The 24300-nt window shown below is 37.6% G+C and overlaps 2 protein-coding genes and 1 long non-coding RNA gene across 4 annotated transcripts in view; 2 read left to right on the top strand and 1 right to left on the bottom strand.

The window, feature by feature from the left end:
• pde1a (phosphodiesterase 1A, calmodulin-dependent) overlaps positions 1–3462 on the top strand; it is an 86960-nt gene extending 83498 nt beyond the window's left edge. The window contains exons 14-15 of the mRNA XM_053626282.1: positions 344–516; positions 1151–3462. Of these exons, the coding sequence (XP_053482257.1) occupies positions 344–516; positions 1151–1419 (442 nt within the window). The 3' untranslated portion in view covers positions 1420–3462. The remainder of the gene's footprint in view (positions 1–343; positions 517–1150) is intronic.
• Positions 3463–4779: 1317 nt separating this feature from the next.
• On the top strand, positions 4780–7836 carry LOC128608519 (uncharacterized). The gene is made up of 2 exons (XR_008386089.1): positions 4780–5368; positions 7182–7836. It is a non-coding gene; the product is annotated as an uncharacterized LOC128608519 (long non-coding RNA).
• ppp1r1c (protein phosphatase 1, regulatory (inhibitor) subunit 1C) overlaps positions 6708–24300 on the bottom strand; it is a 30805-nt gene continuing 13212 nt past the window's right edge. For both annotated transcript variants that reach the window (XM_053626285.1, XM_053626286.1), the window contains exons 4-7: positions 24037–24094; positions 12150–12341; positions 8029–8163; positions 6708–7247 (exon numbers count right to left, since the gene is read on the bottom strand). In XM_053626285.1, coding sequence (XP_053482260.1) covers positions 7153–7247; positions 8029–8163; positions 12150–12341; positions 24037–24094 — 480 coding nt within the window. In that variant the 3' untranslated portion in view covers positions 6708–7152. The remainder of the gene's footprint in view (positions 7248–8028; positions 8164–12149; positions 12342–24036; positions 24095–24300) is intronic.

Here is a 24300-nt window from a genome sequence, read left to right as displayed (position 1 = left end):
AGTACACCTGTGCCAACAGCACTCTGTACCCTATCTAGGGCTCTGAGATATATATATATATATATATATATATATATATATATATATATATATATATATATATATATATATATATATATATAAAACATAGCTTTAGCTACTTTGAACTACTTTGAAAAGATAAGGCGGACTCGTTCTTTCTTATATCAAAGGGATAGGTAGTGTTTGCAGGTAAAAATAAAGTCAATGAATACACAAGAGTAACTGTGTCTTCTTTCATACATGTATTCAAAATTCAGATGGATAAAGGACAATATAACCAGGATCCTACAAGTAAATCATCAAGAATTTCATGTTTTGTCAGTTTAACAGCACGAGGTTCAGCTGCCGTGGTCGAGTCGGTCCAGAGACACAGTGAGCGAGACTCTGTGCCCACCGACTACTCACTTGCCGGCATCGACCTCAAACGTGTCCAACACACCCTCTCCGAGATCATCCAGCGCAACAAGGAGCGTTGGAAGGAGCTGTCTGTACAAGGTGTGTGTTCACAGTGTGGAGATGGGGATAATGTTACCAATTCCTGTATACATGAGTACAGGAGTGTGTACACTAACATCAAATAAGGAAGGAAGAATGGAATCTCGTTTTGAGGAATTCAGTTTTTGTTTGTTTTTCGTAATGGATTAAATACAATTCATGTTGGTACTCGTACTGAAAGTGTGACTAACATTTCATTTAAAATATTAATTCCAGTATTTCTTAACGATATTAGCCTCATCGTGCTCGTGCTAAACTGGAGAAGGGTAATGAGGGGATTTTTAAAAACTTTTAGGCCAATTGCACATCAAGATCTCTAAAATATGTTCATTTATCTGATTAAGTATTCATGCTTAAGTATTCACCCCCCATAATATGGACAACCAAATCATTGGTCAGAAAATGAGCAAGAATTAAACAAATAGCTGAAGTAACTTAGTATGGGATAGCTTTTCCCTTTGGTTGCTTTAAATGTTTAAGCCTTGAATACAGATGTGCACGGTGTGGGTATTAAATCCTCGCCACATGTGCATATCTCAACTACATTGTGATGAAATAAACAGACCCTGCTGAATTTGACCTTCTTTTAATCCTTCCCTGTTTCTCACTCTCTCCTCTTCCTCTTCCTCTTTAGAACTGGCCAGTAAGGAGCGAGAGCAGCGTTCAGAGCGTGAAGATTTGTCCCGTAAAACCGACACGTCTGTGATTCACAGCAGTCTCGATTCCGAGTCGAAGTCCCTCAGTGAAGTGAACAACACTGACTCACTTCACTCGTCCCAGGACTCTTTAGAGCAAAGCGCTGCGTCGCACAGTGCTGACCCGACCGATGCCAGTCCCGATGCCACTCCTGATGCCAGCCCTGACGTCGATCGGCCGTTACCATGGAATGGCAAAAGCGCCTGAATGAAAAAGAAAAACCATCGCAAACTTCGCGAGCTTTTACACTGTGTGTGTGTACTGTGGCATAAACCTCATAATCCCGTATGGGTGCTGTACATAGCACTGTGGCCATTATATCCTAACGCTACTGTTTCCTCTGCTCCTCGGGAAGGGGAGGGGTCAAGCAGACTGATGTTTCCATGACACCCAGCATCGCCATGGGAGACGCCGGGATGCTGTGTTGTCATGGCAAGGAGACGGAGCTCGGCCGGAAGCTCTGGGTATCCAGAAAAAAAAATGCAACGCTGTCTCTTCACCTGCATTTTCTGTTTCCGTTCTTTACTTTTGTAAATCGGCTTTCGTTTTGTTTTGTTTTCTAGTCATTTGTATTGGTAATTTATTAAAGATTGTTCTGCTCCCCTTTAAGCCATAATCCATTTCTTTTGTATACTGTTTCGCTTGATGCTATAGACAGTCTGGAATAACACTGCAGGAAGAAACACTAAACAAAGACTGCATTTTGACTACAATGTGACTCTTTGCATATATACAGATGGGAAGCAAAAACGTAAAGAAAAAAAAGTTATGCTCTGTCTGGCATTTATTTATTTATTTTGCTGTCATGGTTTGGCTCCACTTGTCCTCTTAGAGTGAAGCGTCACTGCAAGTCAATATAAAGTTCGCCTGAATGAACACATTTATCTTAAGATGAAACGTTTCTATCCCAGTGGGCGTGGTCTCTTCCGGATGACTCCGCCCCTATCCACAGGGCACAAGGGCTCACTGAATGAGGGTGAAAATGATATAAATCATTTATCAAATGCTATGACATTCACACTCACCGGATCTCAACATAATTGGATACATATCTACTGGAGATTCAGGACTGACGTTAGATAACGCCCTTCACCACTAAAGGCTTATTGGCATTTCCTTTAATTTGTCACCCGTCTGTATCATAAGGCAGCTCCTTAGATAGGCAGCATTCCTACGATAAAGGTAGTCCTACCATTCAGAAGGTACTTACATTGTGCATTCTCTGTTTTATTTTTAGCAGATTCTAGGGCAGCGTTGCATTCCTCAAAGTATTGGCAATGCCCTAATTCTGTTCATATGCCAGTCAGCATGCCATGGAAGTTTAGAAAGAAATAGCGTCCGAGACTGAGACGTTTCTTTATAAATGTGCACAAGTTGCTCAACATAATTGATACATATCTATTGGAGATTCTGTACTGATGTTAGATAACGCCCTTCTCTAACATTTAATAAGAACAGTGAACAGTTCTATTTGTATTTTTCCGCTTGCAGTAGGTAATATAATACGACTTCATAGATTATGCATTTAACGTACTAGCCACTAAAATCAGCTACTTAGCTAGCTAGCTACTAATAGAAGTTTCGATTGGTCCGTATAAGGCAGCCGTGTCAAACTCATATTATGTAAGGGTCCACACTTTTTTTTTTTTTTTTTACACCAAAAAATTTCTTTCGTTCTTTTATTTTATTTTTTCGCGACCAATTATTCATCAACATCTCTAAAATGTGTTCTTTGATTTGCCTTTACATGCTGAAATATTCATGATTAAGTATTCCCCCACCCCTAAAACCCTTTTAACCTTTACACATTATGCAGTGTAACATCTTGGAAGTAGATTATATGTCATGAGAATAGCCCGAAATAAGGAAGTTAGTAGTTTGCAAATAAAAATAGTAAAACTGGGATTGCATAAGTATTCACCCCTGTTGCTGTTAAGAACGTTATGATGTACGAGAAAGTGTTATAAACACAATGGATAGTTTTGGGTTCAAAATGAGATGAGGACCTTTGAAAGATGCAGTTATTCAGGCAGCTTATTCGAACACACGTGTGTATTTCATATCATGGTTTTCTAACATTGCACAAATGTATATTATCAGCTGCAGTTATATTATCTATTATACACGTCACAATAATCTATGAAGCATTAAATATTTTTTTTTAATAAGCACAAGATTGCTATGAGTTTTTAGGGTGGAAGCATTCCCGGGTTTTCCTTACCTGCCACACACACACACACACACACACACACAGACAAAAAAAAAATATGACAACAGTGTTATCTTCAAGAACTGATCAAATGAAAGAATACTGGTGAAGAAAATGCAAAGTTTATTTCTTTTTAACCAGATCAAGCTGCTGTCTGTCTGACAGGAAAACGCCAACAAATTGTTACACTAAATTCATCTTGGCATGCGATACACTTTAATCACTTTCATGCAGTATTTACACTCTCACACTCTCGTCACCAGCGTGTTGATGACCATTCATAAAGTATTTCTTCTTAAAGCATAATCAGTAATGCTTTAACTGTAAGGTTCCCTTAACTGAAACTTTTAATACACATTAACATGACGAAACAATGAACTTCATAATAATGAACTTCCATAAGTAGCATTAACAAAGAAACTAACACTTTATAATCTTCAAAAGTAATAAAACCAAATTAGCTGAATAATCATAAAAAAATGTTAATTACATCAGTGAACAAAATAAAGCCCACAAAGATCAACAGCTTAATTAACAGTGTTGTTAATTGTTGAAATTCAGAACTGAGGCTGAAAAGCAAGCTGCAATATTTACACCTGGAACCAGCGTTCAGTAAATTATCAGCATTTAGGATCGTTAAATTTTGGAATTGGATTCATGCTCATTTACATAGACTTACTTTTAATCATGGACTGAATAAACATTACTCATTACGTATGTTTTTTAATGCGATGTTTACCCCTTGTTAATGTTCACTAATAATGCTAGTAAATAATGTTAGGTAAAGGAACATTAACGTATAGGATTAATGCATTGTTCCTGCTTTTCATAGGCTTCTTATTATTGGCCCTTTGAAATCTAAAAGTCTATGAGAGCTAAAGTTCATGAGCTCATCTACAGCACTATTCAAAAGAACAGAAACACCTGATTTGTCATGTGTTTTTCATGATTTTTAAAAAGTACACTTTGATCTAAAAGCTTTACGTTTCAAATGAGTTTCTAAAATGAATACGAATAGTGAAATTTGATGCCTGTGCTTTAATTTAATACCAACACAAAGCTATAAAAAAAAAAGTGTACATTTTTTAACCCATTCTCCCACTGAGTACTCATTACTTAGAATTTATAAAACAGGAAATATCCTTTATTTACTTGTATGAGTAACTACGTGCAAAATTCCAATGTTGTATATCAAGTTTCCATAGAAACGGAACAAACGTTTGGGACAAAAGTGCGTCATTCAAGGCGGCTTTTGAATATGTAAGAGGTGAAAAATTTCATCTAATAGCAATCCATAAAAATTCAACATATCTAAAGTTTATACAGCAGTCTGTCCCACACAGTCTGATTGGTTGACATGCATTCTAGACATAATATCATGGTTTCACCAAATCTGCATCATTGTGTTGGCCATGGGTTGCTAAGTAACAGCAACAGTTACGTTACTCTAAGCTGCTTTGAAGCATCGTAATTAGATTACAATATATTAGAAAAGATTATTGCGCCTTTTGGCCTGCTTTGGTCAGATTTGAAAGAAATAAGTGAGATTATAATTATTATTATGATTATACATCATTGGGGGTGCACGGTGGCTTAGTGGTTAGCAAGTTCGCGTCACACCTCCAGGGTCCGGGGTTCAAGTCCCGTCGGGGCCATGTGTGTGCGGAGTTTGCATGCTCTCCCTGTGCTGCGGGGGTTTCCTCCGGGTACTCCGGTTTCCTCCCCCAGTCCAAAGACATGCATGGTAGGCTGATTGGCATGTCTAAAGTGTCTGTAGTGTATGAATGGGTGTGTGAGTGTGTATGTGATTGTGCCCTGCGATGGACTGGCACCCTGTCCAGGGTGTACCCCGCCTTGTGCCCCATGTTCCCTGGGATAGGCTCCAGGTTCCCTGTGACCCTGAAAAGGAGTAAGCGGTAGAGGATGGATGGATGGATGGATCATTCTGTGAGTGAACATATGTCACGTTTACACTAAGATAAGTCTGTTAACATATTGTTTCTAAAGAAGTTAACCAACAATAATCATGTCTGTAATCTGTAAGTATACCGTAAAAGAACTGCTGTCAATTTACTTTACAGCAAATTACTGTTTTATTATTTTACAAGATTTTATTCTGTACGATTAGACAATTAGAGCAGTGCATTGGTTTACAGTAAAATATCAGAAATCACAATGTATAACGGGATAGTTAATGTTTTTTGGCTGGGGTGAGAATAGTAAAATTTCTCCTTCTGTGGACCTTGAGGTTAAGTTTATATGCTAGGAAACCATGAAGCAGTACATCTTAGTTGGCTGAGTGGTTAAGGCTTTGCATTATAGATCAGAAGGTTGCGTGATCACATCTCAGCACTGCCAAACTGCCATGCTCTTCATAACACTCAACAACACCTTACCATCTTCTCCTATGTTGTATCCTGCCTCAGCTAAATAAGCAAATGCACCGGATTATCTTTTATGTTATACTACAATTATATTTAAAAATATTTTACTTGCAAAATTTACAGTCTATTACTGGGAACATACAGTAATACCTGTAAATTACTGTCAATTTTACAGCAAGCAATATAAAATTACATATCAGTTTGTCTTTTATCTCCTAAATATGATAAACTATCTAATAAACCATAGTAGCAGCTACATTATATGTATCCAGGTTCACTTTTTTTTTCGGGGGGGGCTTTATTTCTTTATTTGGTTTATTTCTTTCCTTATTTTTGTATAAAACTGTTTATAAACGTAATAGAACATTCAATATCAAATATGTTATCACGAATAATGTCACAGATATTAAGATCTACCAAACAATAATCAATAGTTTCTTATTCATGATAGCATCTACACTCTCGTGTTCTTCGGCCAAACGTCTACATCTACACTCTTGGAACTGTAAACCCCCATGGTATAAATGTGATGTTTTTGCAACAAGTATCCCATTTCATGTACGTACATCTAACAAAGGACTTTTGTCCCAAACCTTCTGTTTCTCTGGAAACTTGAAACTAAAACTAGTATTAACAACAATAAACTGGAACGCACTGTTCTGATTCCACTATTGGCCTGAAGTACTGGATTAGATCAGTATTTAACACCCAAATTTGTCCAAAAGTCTCCACCCTAAATGCTGGAATTGTATTGACCAAAAACTGAAAGCTCTGAGTACAGAAAGAACAAAAAAGAAACAACCAGGTCGACTGCATCCCTAAATACATACATATATATATATATATATATATATATATATATATATATATATATATATATATATAAAGATGTATGGGTTGTGGATAAAATTGATGAGGAGAATAGAAAGTTTAATGAGCAGCAGGATGTTTCACGCAGAAGTTCTTCATCAGATGAGCAAGCAATGTTGGAATTAATTAGTAATTCAATAACACTTTTAAACATGGAAGCAACTTTTCTTGCTTCTCAATAAACATTGATGCTGTGTATGGCTCTGCGGTTTTTACAGCCTGTGCATTTCCTCTACTACAGTCTCTAATCTGGTGTAAAAGGCCACATTGGTGTAGATACAGAAACACAAAAGAAAGGCGTTTCTTCAGTAGAAAAAAACACTCCCTCTACTATAGACAGGATAGTTCTGATATAATTGTCTATACAGATGTGTTTACAGATGTATAAAGTACTAAAAAGATGACATGAAGAACAAATCTGATGGTTAATAAACCAGTTTAGAACTGATAAAGCCATGATCAAAAATGATCAGCATGTTACTCCTCCTGTGTGTCTTCATCCTCAGGGAAAGTCTGCTCTTCCTCCTCCTGAAAGGCCGAAGAAAACTCTGCCTCACCTTTCATCATCACTCCTGCAAAGGGAACACGAGATGTGGAGGAATCTCTTCTTTCTGGTAAAAGAGTCGTTTGAAACACTCCCCCCCCTCCACAATATTGTCACCTACCAATTCACTCCCACAAACTATCATACGACAGCTACCAACCAGGAAGGCTGAAATCTAACTCGTGCTTCCTCCGAGACACGGGAATCCAGCCAACTGCATCTTTATGAGCTGCTGCTCATGCTGCCTCACAGGGCAGCGTAACACACTCAGACTGTCCACCCTTTTCCGCATACATGTGCTCACAGACACCTACGATTGGTTAGTGTCCCTCTGATTGACTGGGGAGAGAGAATAAGCCCCTCCCTGTCCAATTTTTCTTTTTCTCTCTGTTGATATGGTGATAAGTTTTCTTTAAGGAGGCATTTATTTAGCATTTTTGAAAGGAGTCTCCAGTATCAGTGCAGAATGTTGTGGTTTTCTCTGATACTTCAAGAGAGAGGAAAAGAACAGAGGCTGGTGAGGAAATGACTGCTTGCAGCTGCTGTAACGGAAGTGATAACAGGAACTAACTTATTTCATGGACGTTGTACAACAATTAAACGTAGGATAAAATGCACGATGTCTCTTCTTTTAAAAATAAAAACATTGAATAAGTGGTACAAGTGAAATAAAACACTTCAGGACATGCTTTTACAGGAAAATATTAAACTTCAGGGTGGTAACAGAATCTCTAATTCACATCGGGACTAGAGGTCACTCCACACAAGTCAAAGGTCAGTGTGTGTGTGTGCATGTGTGTGTTTCGTACTTGTGGTGCTCGGCTGGTCCACTGCGTCTCTGTCCGTCGGCTCCTCAGACAGCGTGTCCAGGTGGGAATGAGTGAGTTTGGGAAGAAGGGGACTCTCCTCCTGACTGGATCTCTGTTTGTTGGAGTGATCTTTACCTGTAGGAGTGCACATAAACAGTGTGAAACCCGAACACTCACCATCTGGCCCGGCAAGGCCAATTCAGAACCTCTGGATTAACCTACATTCAAACCAAGGTCAATCTATTTGAACCTTTTTTGGGCCCGGACTCCCAAAAGGATCAGGGTGTTAAGAATGAGCTACTGTGTGTTAACTTACTTTATTTGTGAACTGAGACTGATGTGAATTCAAATACACACACACACATATATGTGTGTGTGTATATATGTATATGTATATGTATATATATATATATATATATATATATATATATATATATATATATATATATATAATACAATGTCCACCAACAACATAATTCTGTGTAGAAGCTTATGAAGAAGACTGTAAGCACACCAAACACTCCACGCAGCATCCATTTCAAGCTTGAAAAAAATTACCTTTATTTCTTTCATTCCAGTTTTCTGACCCCCCAGTACATAAATAAATTAAACTCCTAACTCTGCACAAAAGCATTTCTACTCATCTGCCAGAAAATATGCCATTATATATATATGTATATATATATATATATATATTTTTTTTAACCATGAAAAAAAATGTGATCAGGGGTGTAAAAATAAGTATACACATCCTGACTGGGGTTACATGGGTGGAGCTTAAGATCAATTTGTTCAGCCAATTCCAAATATAATCAAGTAACATCATAAGTAGCCTTTCAGTTCTTTTTATTTATTTATTTATTTATTTATTTATTTATTTTGCAGCTACTGGTTTGAATTACACAACATTAGCAACATTTTTCAAAGATAGAAAAGCTAGCCAGCTACATAAACACACCATATCATCTAGCTACCCATTTACTGTAGCTTATCTAATATTAATGTTACCGTTTCAGCAGTACATAAGTGGTGCTAAGTAGCTAATTCCCAAGGACTGCTCCACAAGGTAGACAATCCACAATTAAAAACATGTTATCAACAAAGAAAAAACGTACAGTATCATACTTAAAATAGATACGATGAAGCTTTCTGTGAGTTTGTTTAACACTTATGATCACTTAAGGAGTATCCAGTGTCAGTCAGTAAGTCTTTCGGCACAGGAGAAGGAACAACGTTTTATAGTTGCTATAGTGTAAGTGATAACATGAACTGATTTGATTCGCAGACATTTCACGACATTAAACTGAAAGGTAATATTTTATAATAACATGAAGAATCATGCACCAATACTGTACCTGAATTAATACTTACTTAAATATGAACTAATGATGAGTTAAGGCATGTAATAATCACAAACAAATGAAGAGCTATCGTTAACTATGATGTGATGGGAGTTTTATGTATTCATGTGTGAATAATGACCACCTTAAGTACATCTTAGTACATGATTGTTAGTTCATCTATTAATTAACATGTAGGGCTAAACTAAACCAACCCTGCTCTATTAGAATGAATAGGAATTAAACGGGCATAATTCCAAATCGTTTACACGATTTGCCATATGCGGCTGTGTACACAAATATCACTGGATGGCGCTGGATTGCTTTCATAATGTACACCGATCCTCCTTATCGAATGTAGAAAGACGCACTAATAACACACACCAATAATTTAATCTCAACACCATCTAGTGATGTTTGTGTATGCAGCTGCATTAATTTATTAAATTATATAAACAATTTGAAATGATGCACGTATGTCACGGTTTCCCCTTTAGGCAGCGCGCTTGGAGAGCCGGAGGGCGCCCGCTCTTCGAATGTTGACAACCGTGACATTGTTTACTGTGGACACGTACGTTTGCTTTGTTTCTGTTCTGTCTCCTCCCTGTTCTGTTATTGCTTGTTGTTCGGGGGTGTGCCTTCATTGTTTTCAGCTGCCAGCACTTAACGCTGATTATGTTCGGGATATGTACCGCTCGCTTCCCTGTACACCTCGCAGAGTATTATAGTTAATATAGTTAAAATAGTTAGAGCGTGAATGTTACGTACCGTGATAGATTTAGTTAGTTTAAACTATAGATTAGTTCACTTGGACCACGCTGGTGTTTTCCGCTCCCAGTTCCCTGTCATAGCTTCATGTTTCTTGTTTTGTGTTTGGGACCCTGTTTTCTGTGACTGCGACTTCGATTCCTGCTTTGTCCAGTTTATGCCGGACCCATTGCCTGTTTTTGACTATGCCTATGTTTCACGATTTGGATTTGTCTCCTTTTAATAAAAGCTCTTAACTGCAATTGATTCCGTATCCTACTCCCTTATGTCTCACGACGTGACAACGTACAATTCATATTCATTCTTAAAGAGCATGTTTGATTTAGTTAACCCCTGTGTGTTGGTAACTAACAAACATGTACTAAGATGTACTTAAGGTGGTTGTTATTCACGTGTGAATTCATAAGACTTACGTCGTACAGTTGATAAGGTTACATTTGGTAAGCATCGCAGTAGTTTGTAGAGAAATAAAACACTTCCTGACATGCTGTTCTAGAAAAATAATCAACTTCAGGGTGCTAACAGTAACTCCCCATCATTTATTATTTTACTGTAACGGCATGTCCGCAAGTGGTTTATTCCTTACATAGTTACTTATCCTATCATTAAAACCAATAGCCAGATTTGCAAGCTTGCTTGTGATTGGCTGACTAAATGTTCTTCGAGCTCTTTGTTGATACAGGGACATCGGCCACTCTGCAGAAATATGATGTGTGCGATGATGTGCCAGTATGACAGTATGCTAACAGAATTAAATGTAAAATCATTATATCGGAGGAGATAATGTCATAGAAATGTTATCCCGTGAAAGATCTGTTCGTGAAGTTGCAAGCAGATGCAGTGAACCATGATGGTTGCTTGTACAATTTTGCTAATGTAGTGGGAGCATTTCGTAGGTATTATTGCAAATGTAAATATGCTAAATCATACACGTTCCTGTTTTGTGCAAGGCTGAATCGAGAATGAGCATACTGAGAAAAAGACAGAGAACTTTCGTTGAGGTATTCAACACGAATATTGATGAAAGTAGAATGTAAGTATGTATACAGAAAGAGAGATGTAGAAAGAATTTCTGAAGAATTGTATACAACAGCTACAAGGAAGAAGATACACAGCTCAGAGACGATTCGGATGATGGATAAGGTTATCGCGAGACAGACGAAGGACTGGACGCGCTTTTCTGACGACACGCTGACGTCTCTGATGACTCCCCTGCATGACCATACCAAAATAATGACAAAAACAAAAAATGTATGATTTTTTGTTTGTTTGTTTGTTTGTTTGTTTAAAAGAATAGAAGAAAGGTGAAATTAAAGTAAGGAAGGGAGAGAAACAGAGACAGAAAAAAGACTCATCAGAATCGTCAGAAGCTTCTAGAAGAATCATTTAGCATCATGATGACAGCTATATTGAGCTCTGTTCATTCAGAATTCATTTGACATGCGACCAAATGCCACACATTTCAGACACTACCAAGAACTGGGTGTAGAGAAACTTTGATTTAGTGAACAAAATTCTATTATTCTTCCATCAAGATTTTTTTCTTTAAAAGCTGTGTTTACACTGGTTGGAAAATGGAGACAGCAACCAATGAGTTTACCTAAAATGTCAAAAAAAAAAAAATGTATTAAATTGTAAAAAATTTTTATTAAATTACAAAAAAAAAAACTGTCTGGTTCTGAAAAAGTACTGTGTCGGTGGAAAACGGTTTGAAGGATTACATAAATGCCAATTTAAGCAAAAAAAAAAAAAAAAAAAAAACTAACAAAATTTAAATTTCATACTTATTTTCAATAAATGAAGAAATACAGTTCTTGGTAGTGGCCTTAGACCTTAGGATCTGGATGGATATTAATAAAAACTTTGTTTTGCACTAAGATCCCTACAACACATACTAAAGAGTAAAGAGAGTAAAAATAAAGAGACTATTTTTCATGATGTTTTCACTGAGACTGATAGAACTTATTTATTTATTTATTTATTTATTTCTGCTCAGTTCTGATCTCCACTTACCACCCGCCTCACTGCTCTCTGCCTGTCCATCACAACTGACATAAGACTCTGTGGAGCTGTGATTGGCCCACTGGGTCGCGGCACCATTGGGCTGCTGTGCTGCAATTGGACTGGGCGTGTCTGGGCTGTCAGAGAGCCCTGTCTCCGTCTGCTCATGTCTCTGAAAGTGCTGGTTCACCACCAACTGCAGTTCTGCGCTCGATACACACACATATAAACACATACAGCACAGCGCCATGGAAACGGAGCTTGAGCCCAAAGTCTATGAGAGTATAAGGAGTGTACAGTATATTGACTCCTTATAACCAAGTTTCCAGCTCTTAACATTTACAATTACATTTGTGAAGTGAAATACGATATGCATATGAGATCCACTATTGTCTTCTTAATTATGAGTATGCCTCTGAATATACATGAGCAATTCATATATAGTATATCTATATTTAATAGCCAATATATGATATGGTAAATGATGGAGAATGTAGACTTCATCAGGCTTCAGGATTTCGAAAAAGGCAGCATATATCCTGGCTACGTATGAGCACTGAGCTACAATACAGTGAAATCTGACACCGCTCTCATGCACGAGGCCTGCAAGCTTCCTCTTTCTGATGAAGAGAAACAGAAATGGATACAGATAGTAGCACATTCTGTGCTTTATCACTGCATGATACTACAGCAATTAGATTCAGTAGATGTCCAATACAGTGCCTTGCACAACCTGGCACTGGAATGGATTTACTTGGGATTGTATGTCACGAATCCAATATTAAATGTTATAAATATTTAAAGAAAAACATTTCTGATTGGATAAGTATTCACCCTGGTTGCTGTGAAATCCGTAAATTAGTTCTGGCACAATCAGTTGCCTTCAAAAGTCATATAAGTAAGCTGAATAGAATTCACCTGAGTGCTATTAAAGTGTCACATGGCCTCAATTTACTAAATGCAATACATCTGTTCTTGGAAGAACCCAGAGTTTGTAAGAGAACATACCTTGAATAAATAGCATCATGAGGACCAGTGAGCTAGCAACACAAGTGTGTGATAAAGTTTTAGGAAAAATATCAATCAGGGATTGGTTTCTAAACAAATATTCCAGACTGTGAACATCCATACTATAATGATAATAATGATAATGAGTCTTTATTAATGACATATACATTACAGCACAGTGAAATTCTTTTCTTCGCATACCCCAGCATGTCAGGAATTTGGGGTCAGAACGCAGGGTCAGCTATGATACAGCGCCCCCTGGAGCAGAGAGGGTTAAGGGCCTTGCTCAAGGGCCCAACAGTGGCAGCTTGGCAGTGCTGCGGCTTGAACCCCCGACCTGCCGATCAGTAACCCAGAGCCTTAACCGCCAAGGCACCACTGCTCGGCCATAGGGCTATAGAGCTCCATTAGATCTTTACTAAAAAAGGGAAAGAATATGGCACAACTGTGACTGCCTAGAGCTGTCCAAGTAAGGAAGATTATTAGTCAGAGACATTATCATGAGATATTAGTCAGAGATGTGACCAAGAGGCCAAGAGTAACTCCAAAGAAGCTGGAGAGATCCACAGCTCAGATGTTAGAAGTTACACACAAGACTACCATAGCACAGGCACACTATAAACCACAAAGTCATTATAAAAAAAAAAATTAAAAAAAAGTTAGAGTTGGAGAATCAGCATATATGTTATGTACAAAAAAATTTTTTGGTCTGATGAGACCAAAATTGAGCACAAGGTTTTCATAACAAATTGTTATGCTTGGCAGAAATCCAACACTGAGAACACCCTGAGAACACAGTGAATCACTACAGTGAACCATGGTGACGGTAGCATCATGTTGCGGGCAAAGCTGCTAGAGACATAATCTACAAAACTTGCATCTGTAAAGTAATTGCAGACAGACATGCTTCTACCAAATATTGACCCAAGGGGATGAATGCTTATACTACCCACAAAGTCTGCTTTTTGTTGAATTAGCAATTGTGTCACAATAGAACAAGTAATTTGTGTTTAAATATACTGTGCAAATTAAGTCAGTAAAATTAAGGTTGTATCATTACAAAATGTGGAAATGCTCAAGGAGTGAATGCTTATGTAGGCGATGTAGGTGTTAAGAGCACATAAATACAGGGAAGTCCACAGTGTTAACATAGTGTGGAAAAATTGGTAAGATAAAAAACAGGAAAGTAAAGGGAAAGGAAAAATAAGGCATATAAACGTAATTACCAACATGGATGTGAGAATGAAATGCAGTGATTGGTTTACGAGCAAATAGTAGATAAGATTAAGTTATTAGTTTAGAACTTTAGGTAAAAGGGGATGTTTTAGAAAGCTGTTAAGTCACATTTAATTCGATGTGTATTAGTGTAGTTTTCCTAAATTAACAGAAGTAAATAATGTTCACACTAAGAGCATTTACAGGTACGTTATGTCCCCATTGCCTGATAAATAATAAAAAGATGTTTAGTGCATCTAGATCACTGATTATGGGACTTCTGAGATAATTTGGTTCTGGTTATAAGGCCTTTTCATTAAATTGTTCTGAAACAAGAGAAGCAGGACAACATGGGTCATATAGATCTAATCCATTTTGTAAGAGCCCTCATCTGGACTGAATTTTTGGGATAAACATGGGATAAACACTACAGTAGTGTTCAACAATACATACTGTGTTTGGACAGAATTACATCCTTATTGTGTTTTCACCATCAATGCCCAGGGCTACAGTACTACAATATCCAGCATACATTACACAAACAAGTTATTATGTTAGCATTAGGATTTCCGGTAGCACACTGATGCTGACCCATACATTAATTTGGGTGGCTGTGTTGGTCTCCAGCATCAGACTATACAACACTGAGGCAAATTTGACCCTGTGTTAACGAAGGAGAACTTTTCACTCCAACTTTGCCAAAGTTTGTCCACTGTCAGTTTGCTACCTGGGAAGTTTGCTACCTGATTGCTACCTAGCTAATCTAATGCGTTTCAACCGCTTAGTGAAATCTATTATGTTGCTAACACTGTGAACACTATTATGTTGCTAACTACAGAAAAGTAGAATTTGCAGGTATTCATTTGCTTAATGGAAATAAATATGTGCTACACTCAGCTAGCTTGCTATTTAACTTAGATCCCAAACACGTTTTTAGCGTAACTATCCAATAACCAAATAAACAACATCCGAAATAAACATATTACATTTTAATGTACGTTTTTGAGTTCTCCGCACCAGTCTACCTGGCAGTATTTTGTTAAATGATTGAGTTCAACCTGGCCATCCTGTTGTTAATGTTATGTCTCTATCCCTGTATGTTTTTGCAGATACTCCTAAGATAAGGCAGTTTGTTGAAAAGCTAAAAAACTCAACATAAGCACCATATTTCAGTTTAGCTAGAGGCAGAATCTCAGATTTCACCTGGTTAATGGAATAGCCAGACGCTTCGCTATAGTTGTTAATCAGATCACAGACTTCTGGGAGTAAAGATGATGGATTCTTTATGTACAGTAATATATCATCAGCATAGAGACTGATTCTGTAATGCTATCATTTGTTCTTTTGCTCATCTGGTAGTTCTATAAAAAGCTGTAATAATGGTGGTGATAATGATCTTCCTTGTCTAGTTCCTCTTTGTAAATGATACAGTATTTACATTGATGTATTTATAACTACAGATGTATTTTACAGTATTTTGATGCAGTTAATAAGGTAATATCGAAATCTAGAATTGTAAACCTTATCGAATGCCTTTTCAACATCTAAAAATAGCGATACCATAGGATTACTAGATCTAGTAACGGGTATTGGCCTAATGGAGATGAATATTAGTGGATATTGATCGACTCTGGTTGTGGTTAGTATGAGAAATCTCACTGTGATAAAGCAGAATATGCGGAGTGAAAATCACACACTTGCTAAACGTCGTTCATTATCTCATCACAGGAACTCGTTCTTATAGAAATACAAAATCGATGGGCTAATAAATAATGAAGCGCAGTGAACAGGTTCATCATCCCCTTCCTCCTGCTCTATATACCACTGTACTCAGCTGGGGCGTCTCACAGAAACACCACCCGAGCACTAAAATCAGGTTTGTGCTTTAATTCGTTTAGAACCTCCACTGCTATTGTCTTGCATTCTGAGATGTCTTCTGGCTGGCATCCCGCCTGCTCACCTACGACCTGTACTGACTCCGCCTGAGACCATCCTGCTCCCTTTAGCTAATTAGCTAGCAGCAACACATGTAGCCTTGACCATTCTGCATGGACAAATAGTCTCAACCTATGTGGAACATATGTGGAAGAGGAATGATTTTGCTTCACTCGGTAATTAAACATCATTTATGCATTGTGCATTTGGATTGTATATTAATAAGAATTTAAATTCATGCTGGAGCTTTATCATGTATGAGATGTCAATCAGCTTGTCAACCACTGTCCTGTGCTGGTCTTCAATTAGAGTTTTATATGGGAAAAAAAGGTTTATTGCAAGGCAGCTTCAAAAAAAAAAAAAAAAAAAAAAAATGGCAATGGAACTCTACATATGAGTTTGGGATTGAGAACAATGTGAAGACTGGTAAGTGGGTGAAGTCTGATCTTTCTGGGCACTTTGTCATACGTCATGAACAGTTTTACCTACATGAATGTTTATGAAATATTATAACGTAAAGAGCTTTCCTTGAAGATTCTTTGTTTTTGTGAATTTTTGGAATTTTTGGTACAGTACGACATTTACATTGCCACCATGAAGAAGACATGTTTGCTAATGTTAATCAGACGTCTAGATTATGGCGAAAGTGAAAGTCTATGATATGTCTTTTTGAACATTTAGACCATTATTCTGCTCATACACAAATCATTACGCTTAATACAGATGAAAAACAGACAACGATTTAGATTCCAAAAATGACGGACCAGAGAAAGGAAAAATTTACCATTAATTACATTTTTCCATGGACATCCAAGATCCAAGAGTCGGTGTTCACTAACATCTGTCCAAATGGCTAATAAACAAAGTACATCAACTAGTCTGCATGTCTTCCATGATTATTTTCCACATGTCCCAATACGTAACATATTGGGAAGAGTTTTGGTTGTCCGGTGTTCCTTTGAAAGATGGACGTATTTACACGTGTATAACATTTAAATATGTTTTATATGTATCTTGGCTGCATTTTTACTTGCAAACTTAGGTGGATAAATTTTAAATTATGATGTATTGAACTACTTGATGTAAAAGAGAGACTTAATCGACCCATCATTTTTTAGCTTCCCCATAAATAAGCACAATGAAACATGCTACATATTATACCCACACTGACAGGAAGAAAAGACTCCATTCATTAACAGATATAGTAAAGCACGAGTAGGAAAAATGGAAAAGAGGCGAAGAGGTCAAGGATGACTGCCATCATTAACAAATAGTGAAATTACTAGCTAGGCAAGGTTTTTCATTAAATCTCTTTAGGAAGCTAAGAACCATATGTCGGAGGGAAAAACCAAAGAACCCTTAAAGGAATAATCCATCCGAAACAGCTTGCATATTAATCTTTATATTTTAATTGTAATCTTCAATGATGTCCAAGATTTATTTTGTAATGAAATTTCTTGACTTTTTTCTTTGTTTAAACTTCTTTTATTGGCATGTTGGTCTCTTTTCACTTTGGTTAATGGTTTCCTACATTATGCACAATGCACATTGATAGTATGCCCAGTGGGATTCAGCCCTCTCTTCATCTCTACCTAAAGAGTAATGCAGCGCTGCTTTAGTTCTTTAGTCTGCCCAGCTCTTTCACCCTCTCATCTTCTCACAGATCAGCTTTCAAAGCTTCAACTTTCATTCTAATACCATCAACGCCATCACGCTTATCATCTCGTAGATCGCTAACTAGCCAAGCCAAGATGGAAAATGTTGAGTGGGAAATAAAAGACGTTCTTGTTTTCTTGGTTTTAGGAGCTAATAGAGAAACTTGATCGTTAACACTTATGTTTGAGACTGTTGAAAAGTTTTCTCCTATTAAATAACTTTGTACCTGTGCTAGCAATAACAATGTCCTCCTGTGACATCAGCATGGCAGACATGCAAACCACAGAAATAATGATACAACACCAATCAACAAATTGGCAACAGAATAGGTAAACACATCCCAAATATCTCAAAATAAACACATGATAAGTGCTAAGACTGTAGTGCACTAGCAGAAGGGATTAAGCCACCAGAGGGCATTGGAGTTTTAAATGTTTTAAAATGGCTGACACAACAAATGAGAAATTATTACACAGCAAAGGGAAATTTGTAGGGAAAAAGTTTTTGGAAGACATTTTGGGTTGGGTTGGGTTGGGTTGTGGGGGGGCACAGTGGCTTAGCGGTTAGCATGTTTACATCGCACCTCCACTGGGGGTTTGAATTCTGCCCTGCGTGCACAGAGTTTGCATGTTCTCTCTGTGCTACTGGGAACTGTGGTTTCCTCCCCCAGTCCAAAGACATGCATTGTAAGCTGATTGGCATTTCGAAATTATCCATGGTGTGTGAATGTGTGCGTGCAATTGTGCCCTGCGATGGGTTGGCATCCCGTCCAGGGTGTTCCTTGCCTTGTGCCCCGAGTTCCTTAGGATATTCCAGGCTTCCGTGAGACCCTGTGTAGGATAAGCGGTACAGGAAATGGGTTGTGAAGTTGGGTTGTGAAGTTTCTCCAATGGAGGTTGTTCTGGCAGCTTATTCATGAGCTCATTCATCTTGTACTCATTTAAGATGTTAAATCTGTAAGAATCCAGGTATTAGCTAGTCGGGTACATGATCTATAGTGCGTAGTTTGTGATTTGAGGCAAACAGGAAGGTTCTAAAACATTAAATGCTAAATAATGGGATTGTGATAATACAAGCTAGCATAGCACTGCATTTGCTTGAAAGTCAGCCAGCACTGAAGCTGTGTGTTTGCTGCTGCTGACTCTTTCTTCATTACTGAGAGTTTTGCCACGCTCAGCTTGCCTGCCCATTTAAGTCCAGCACTCTGAAAATGATGCATCTGCACCCACTGATCGATAAGCCGACTAATGTGGATTAGTCCGTCCATTCCAGGAAATGTCTCTGTCATGGCTCTTCCTCCGTCCACTTCACTACCTGCACTGGCCCCTGTTCTGTTCACAGCATTCTGTCCCATTGACCCCGTTCAGCTCCTTTGATCTTATATCAACGTGGTTGTTATAAAAACCAATGATGGATGTTGAGCTAGATGAGCTCTACCCATGCTAGGGGATCTTCCTGATGGCAGGTGGGAGTGGAGAGAATTTAAAGAGTAAAAAGTGAAAACGGGTAACGTTGTGACCAGAAAAAACACAATTGTTTTAACTGATGGTGGAAAAATAGGCTGATGAAGAGATTCAAATCAGGGATCATATCTGGCTTTTGGATCAAGCTGAGCGAGAGTTCATCTTGAGATGTACTCAGACAAGCGAGCAGGGTTTGTGATAGACGATATGAAGAAGCAACCATAGAATTGTCATGAACGTTTGGAAAACGTCAACATCAGAGCGGACAAAAATGAAACTACAACAGCTTGAGATCTTTACATGTTCTCTGATTCTTTTAAGCATACGACAGAACCAGTGTTTGATCAGAGAACCTCAAATCGCCTGTTTGGATGTTTTTAAAATAATGAAACAGAATTCCTTCTTAGAAAGTCTCAACAGAATCCATTAAATCCACACGGAGGAACATTAGCAGGATAAAGAGCAATCTGTCGAGGATGAAATATATATGAGGGGAGAAACAAGATGACAAAAGTAGACAGAAAGGCGAATCAGTGAGCTCTACATCACACACTAGGGAAGTGCCGCTTGATCCTTTTAGGACGCAGGATGCAGGCAATGCAGAATAAACGGCACATGGTGTGCTGCTGCTATCTGCTTGACACTGTGTGCGTGTGTGTGTGTGTGTGTGTGTGTGTGTGTGTGTGTGTGTGTGTGTGTGTGACAGATCATTTCCAGAATGGGATATGTGTCTTGGTAAGGTATTGGGCCAACACGAGAACTGCTTCCATGAACATTGGCATAGATTCTACATATCTCTGGAGCTGTAGAGCGATAAACACCGTTCTTCCAACATATTGTCCCCCAGTTGGTGTTTTAATGATGGTGGTGGAGAGCACTGTCTAATGCATGACTCAAAATTCTCCCATAGGTGTTCCACTGAGTTGAGATCTGTTGAGATCTGTTGAGATTGAGGGCCATAGTATAAGATTTACATAATTTTCATCCTCAAGAAATGGTTCAGTGAGCTCTGTGGCTGGGGAAGAGTCATCCTGGAAGAGCCCACTCCTATCCGTTAGCAGAACTAAACTGACGATGATACCTTCTTCTCTGAGAACACATTTCAAAGAATTAAACTCATATTTGCAACAAATCAAACTTTCCAGAGCCTAGGGATGTAACCAAATATGAATACAGTATTACGTCTGAACAGATAATGTGCTCTGAACAGATACAAATATGGATATGAATAGGAAGCGCATTGTTGAAAGGTTCACAAGGCATCTTGTTGGTACTAGCGGTATGCATAAGGATGCAACATAAAAGTGGCACAACCTGGAGCTTTTTTGCTTACTTGTGGGCGCTCCGATATGAAGCCCTTAGGATATAGAAAAACCATTTTTGTTAACACAAATGTGTGCTGCTGTACAATGCATTTACAAAGTAACTTTACATAATAATAAAGTACTTTTAAGGGTTCTTAAAATGCAGTGCTTACAATTTGCAGAAGACAGCAGTTTTCTTTGGCAGACAATGTTACTCTGCCCTGTGATGCAGCATGAGCAGCAGTTTGAAAAGATGCATATTGCTGTCTCAGAGGAAGCATGTGTTAGTTTTCAACCTCCTGGTTGGTAGCCGTTGTATGATAGAGCAGAATTGGCTGGTGATAATAAATAATAGCTGCACGGGCAAGATTATAAAAAAAAGTCCTAGTCCTGCCTTGAAGTTCTCCTCAGAAGTTCATGCATATGAAGGGGTAATTATGATGTGGTGTGTGTTCATGCGATGTTGGTCAGAAAAACTGAAGAGAGTGAGAAAAAATGGACGGCATCATAAAATTTCTTGCCGTCTGCTGTAGGCCTCGCATTCATACTGGGGCCACCATGATTTTTCGTTATTGACACGCCCCCTACTCGACATTCGGGGCTCATAAAAAAAATACAAGTTCCCGAATTGTAATTATGACCTCGTAGTGGCATTCAAGTGCATTCACTTCCTGATTACGATATTTCCAAAAAGGCAGCAACAGATACAAATATTTTGAGCACTAAGCAGATATAGCTATACTGTAGATAGTGGCACAGAGAACAAAATATTTTAAATACACAATATTACAGATAATTGTTTGTAATGGTCTATATTTAATCATACACAGTGTATCAGTATCTTCAAATTAGTCCAAGTACGTGAGTAAATCTACACGACAGTGTAAGTAAAAATTGTTAAATGCAATGCCAAATTATGACTTAATTTCATTTAATTTAGTTTGTTCTAATGTTTACTGCTCAATATCACATCATTGTTTTGAAACCTAGCGTTTTCATTCCATTATCTGCGTTACAGAATTTCTGCCAAGATTCTGAACACCTGGAGTTAGTTGTATTTTATTATAGACTAATCACTATTATTAGCAAACCACATAATGCAGTAAACCAATTAAATAAGGAAAGCTAAATCCTTGTGGATCTCCTAATTCCTAATGCGACTCTAAACATGAGCTTTATTAAAGGCTCAGAGGGTGAAACCGTGAAGCCTTTAAGTGTGAAAACACTCATAGACAGTTGTAGTATTAACTGTAAGACTGTATTATGCGCTGTGTTACATTACAACTTTGTGATAGAAATATTAGAAACAGTATTCAATATTATTCCATGTTTTAGATGAAATGAGTTTAAAGTCGGTGCATGTAAAACTAACCAAAAACATACAAGAGAATATTTAAAATGTGTTAAACTTTAAACTCTGTGGGGTCTGAACTTGTTAAACCACAAATCGCTAACAAATCTTCTTCTCTTATCTAGCCAATATACTGTATGCTATATATTAATCGAATAGGCTCAGTTTAGCATGTAATCATTTCAGTGTGGCAACCAATCAGGTTTTCAAAAAGAATGATCAAGAATCATGCCAATTTGTTGAATTTGAGGATTGAGTGTCCACTGGCTCTACCTCACTAAAATAATACGCTGCAGTAAGTAAAGACTCCTATAAAATTAGGCATCTCTTTTACCAACCTAGAAGTTAGGAACTCCATTTAATCTAAAAAAAAAAACAAAAAAAAAAACACACACACACCAAAAGAACAAACAAAAAAAAACACACCTATTGATATACTGCAGGTTTTGCTCATTTACTAATATTAAATGGATATAATTCACTATGTTAGCATGTTTTCTTTGCTAATACCAGCTTAAATTAGCAACAATTCCAGTAGCTAACATACTTGACTAGGCAGCAAGTCCAATTCTAGCTAATGCTAAATATTTCAAATGTTCAGAGATTGCATGATGATTTCAGGCAAAGTGGCGTAGTTGCTTTAAAACAAACATTAATTATCAAACTGTTTTAGATAAATACTGAACATTACTGTTCACATGAAAACATAAGAGTAACTTAAACTCATCAGTTAAAAACGTTGACTTTATTTACTTTCACTCGAGTACATTTTTGGCTCCATACTTCCCCTTGAAGTTGTGTAAAACTTTAGCATGTTATCTATTGTATACTTTCACTTAAGTATAATTTCCCAGAACTCTACCTACCCTGCTTACAGTACAGAAAACATTTTTGCTTAGAGAAGCATGCCTCTTCAGATAAGCTACTGTATGTATGTGATATTATCCAGATAAACTGAGTATGATAAAAGAAAATGTGGATTCGATAAAAAATGACGTAACTGTTTTTTTTTTGTTTGTTTGTTTGTTTGTTTGTTTTTTAATTCCAGGTCTCAACCTGCAAGAGTTTATTCTTTTTGGTCTGCATGAACACATCTGATTCTACTCAGGCAGGAACTGGTCATTTGCAGGATGAAAGAAGCCCAGTGACCTCTCGCAGGACTGTACACTTATTCAATCAGTGTGTTTACGAGACACAGCTAATTGAAACCGCATCAATACAGATGACGCACATGCCAGAACATGAGCAGGAATCTACAGACATCTGTATTTAACTGACACAAAGTGATTAGTGATGCAACAGGCTTATGCAGCATTAACTATAGCTAAATATATGATCAGTTATCACTAATGGACAATTCATGTGCAGTAGTGTGGACCGTGTCGAAGGGGCATGGATTAGACGGTCCCACAATCAGTAAGGTATGAGGAGCTTAAATAACAGCATACAAAGCGACAAAAAGGCGAATCAGATCATGTGGTGGGGAAAGTCGAGTGTGTGCTGTGAATAATAATAATTAAAATAATAATAAAATAATAAATTATAATAATAATAATAATTTTAAATACATTTGCATTTCCTGAAATATTCCTAAAATATTGTGTCTGCGATGAGATGACCATGATGAAGGGATAAGAGAAATTTAATTGTACAATTATACAAATATTCATTAAAATATGCAAAATAACTTCAAACGTAATTATGTGGGAGGAGTGAAAGTGAAGGGGTGAAAGAAATAAAGAAATAAAGAAAGAGAGAGAGAGAGAGAGAGAGAGAGAGAGAAATTAAAGCAAAAAAGAAGGACAAAGATAGAAAAATAATAATAGTAATAATAATAAGAAGAAGTAATGAGAAGGAGGTATTCACAGGTCCAGATGGCACTGCTGGCATAGTGTGTGTGTGTGTGTGTGTGTGTGTGTGTGTGTGTGTGTATGTGTGTGTGTGTGTGTGTGTGTGTGTGTGTGCACCTCTCATGGTGGGTGGTGTGTACACACTGGTCTTCCTCTGGGCCGGAGACAGTTGAGTCTGGCATGTTCAGTGGAAAAGTGGAAAAACACAGCGTGAGACAGAAGCAGGATCGCTTTACACTCTCACTCTATTTCAGGCGGAGTGATCGACGAGAAAATAAGCATCAAGGTCTTGTTTCAGAGCAGAGAATTCTGGGTACACGTAATAAGAAGCATTCGCTAAACACGTCATCGTGTGTGTGTGAGAGTGTGCGTGTGAGTGTG

Source organism: Ictalurus furcatus, chromosome 6 (assembly GCF_023375685.1).
Source record: "Ictalurus furcatus strain D&B chromosome 6, Billie_1.0, whole genome shotgun sequence".
NCBI lineage: Eukaryota > Metazoa > Chordata > Actinopteri > Siluriformes > Ictaluridae > Ictalurus > Ictalurus furcatus.
The sequence above is the reverse complement of the archived record's forward strand: the minus strand, read 5'-3'. Positions and strand labels throughout refer to the sequence as shown.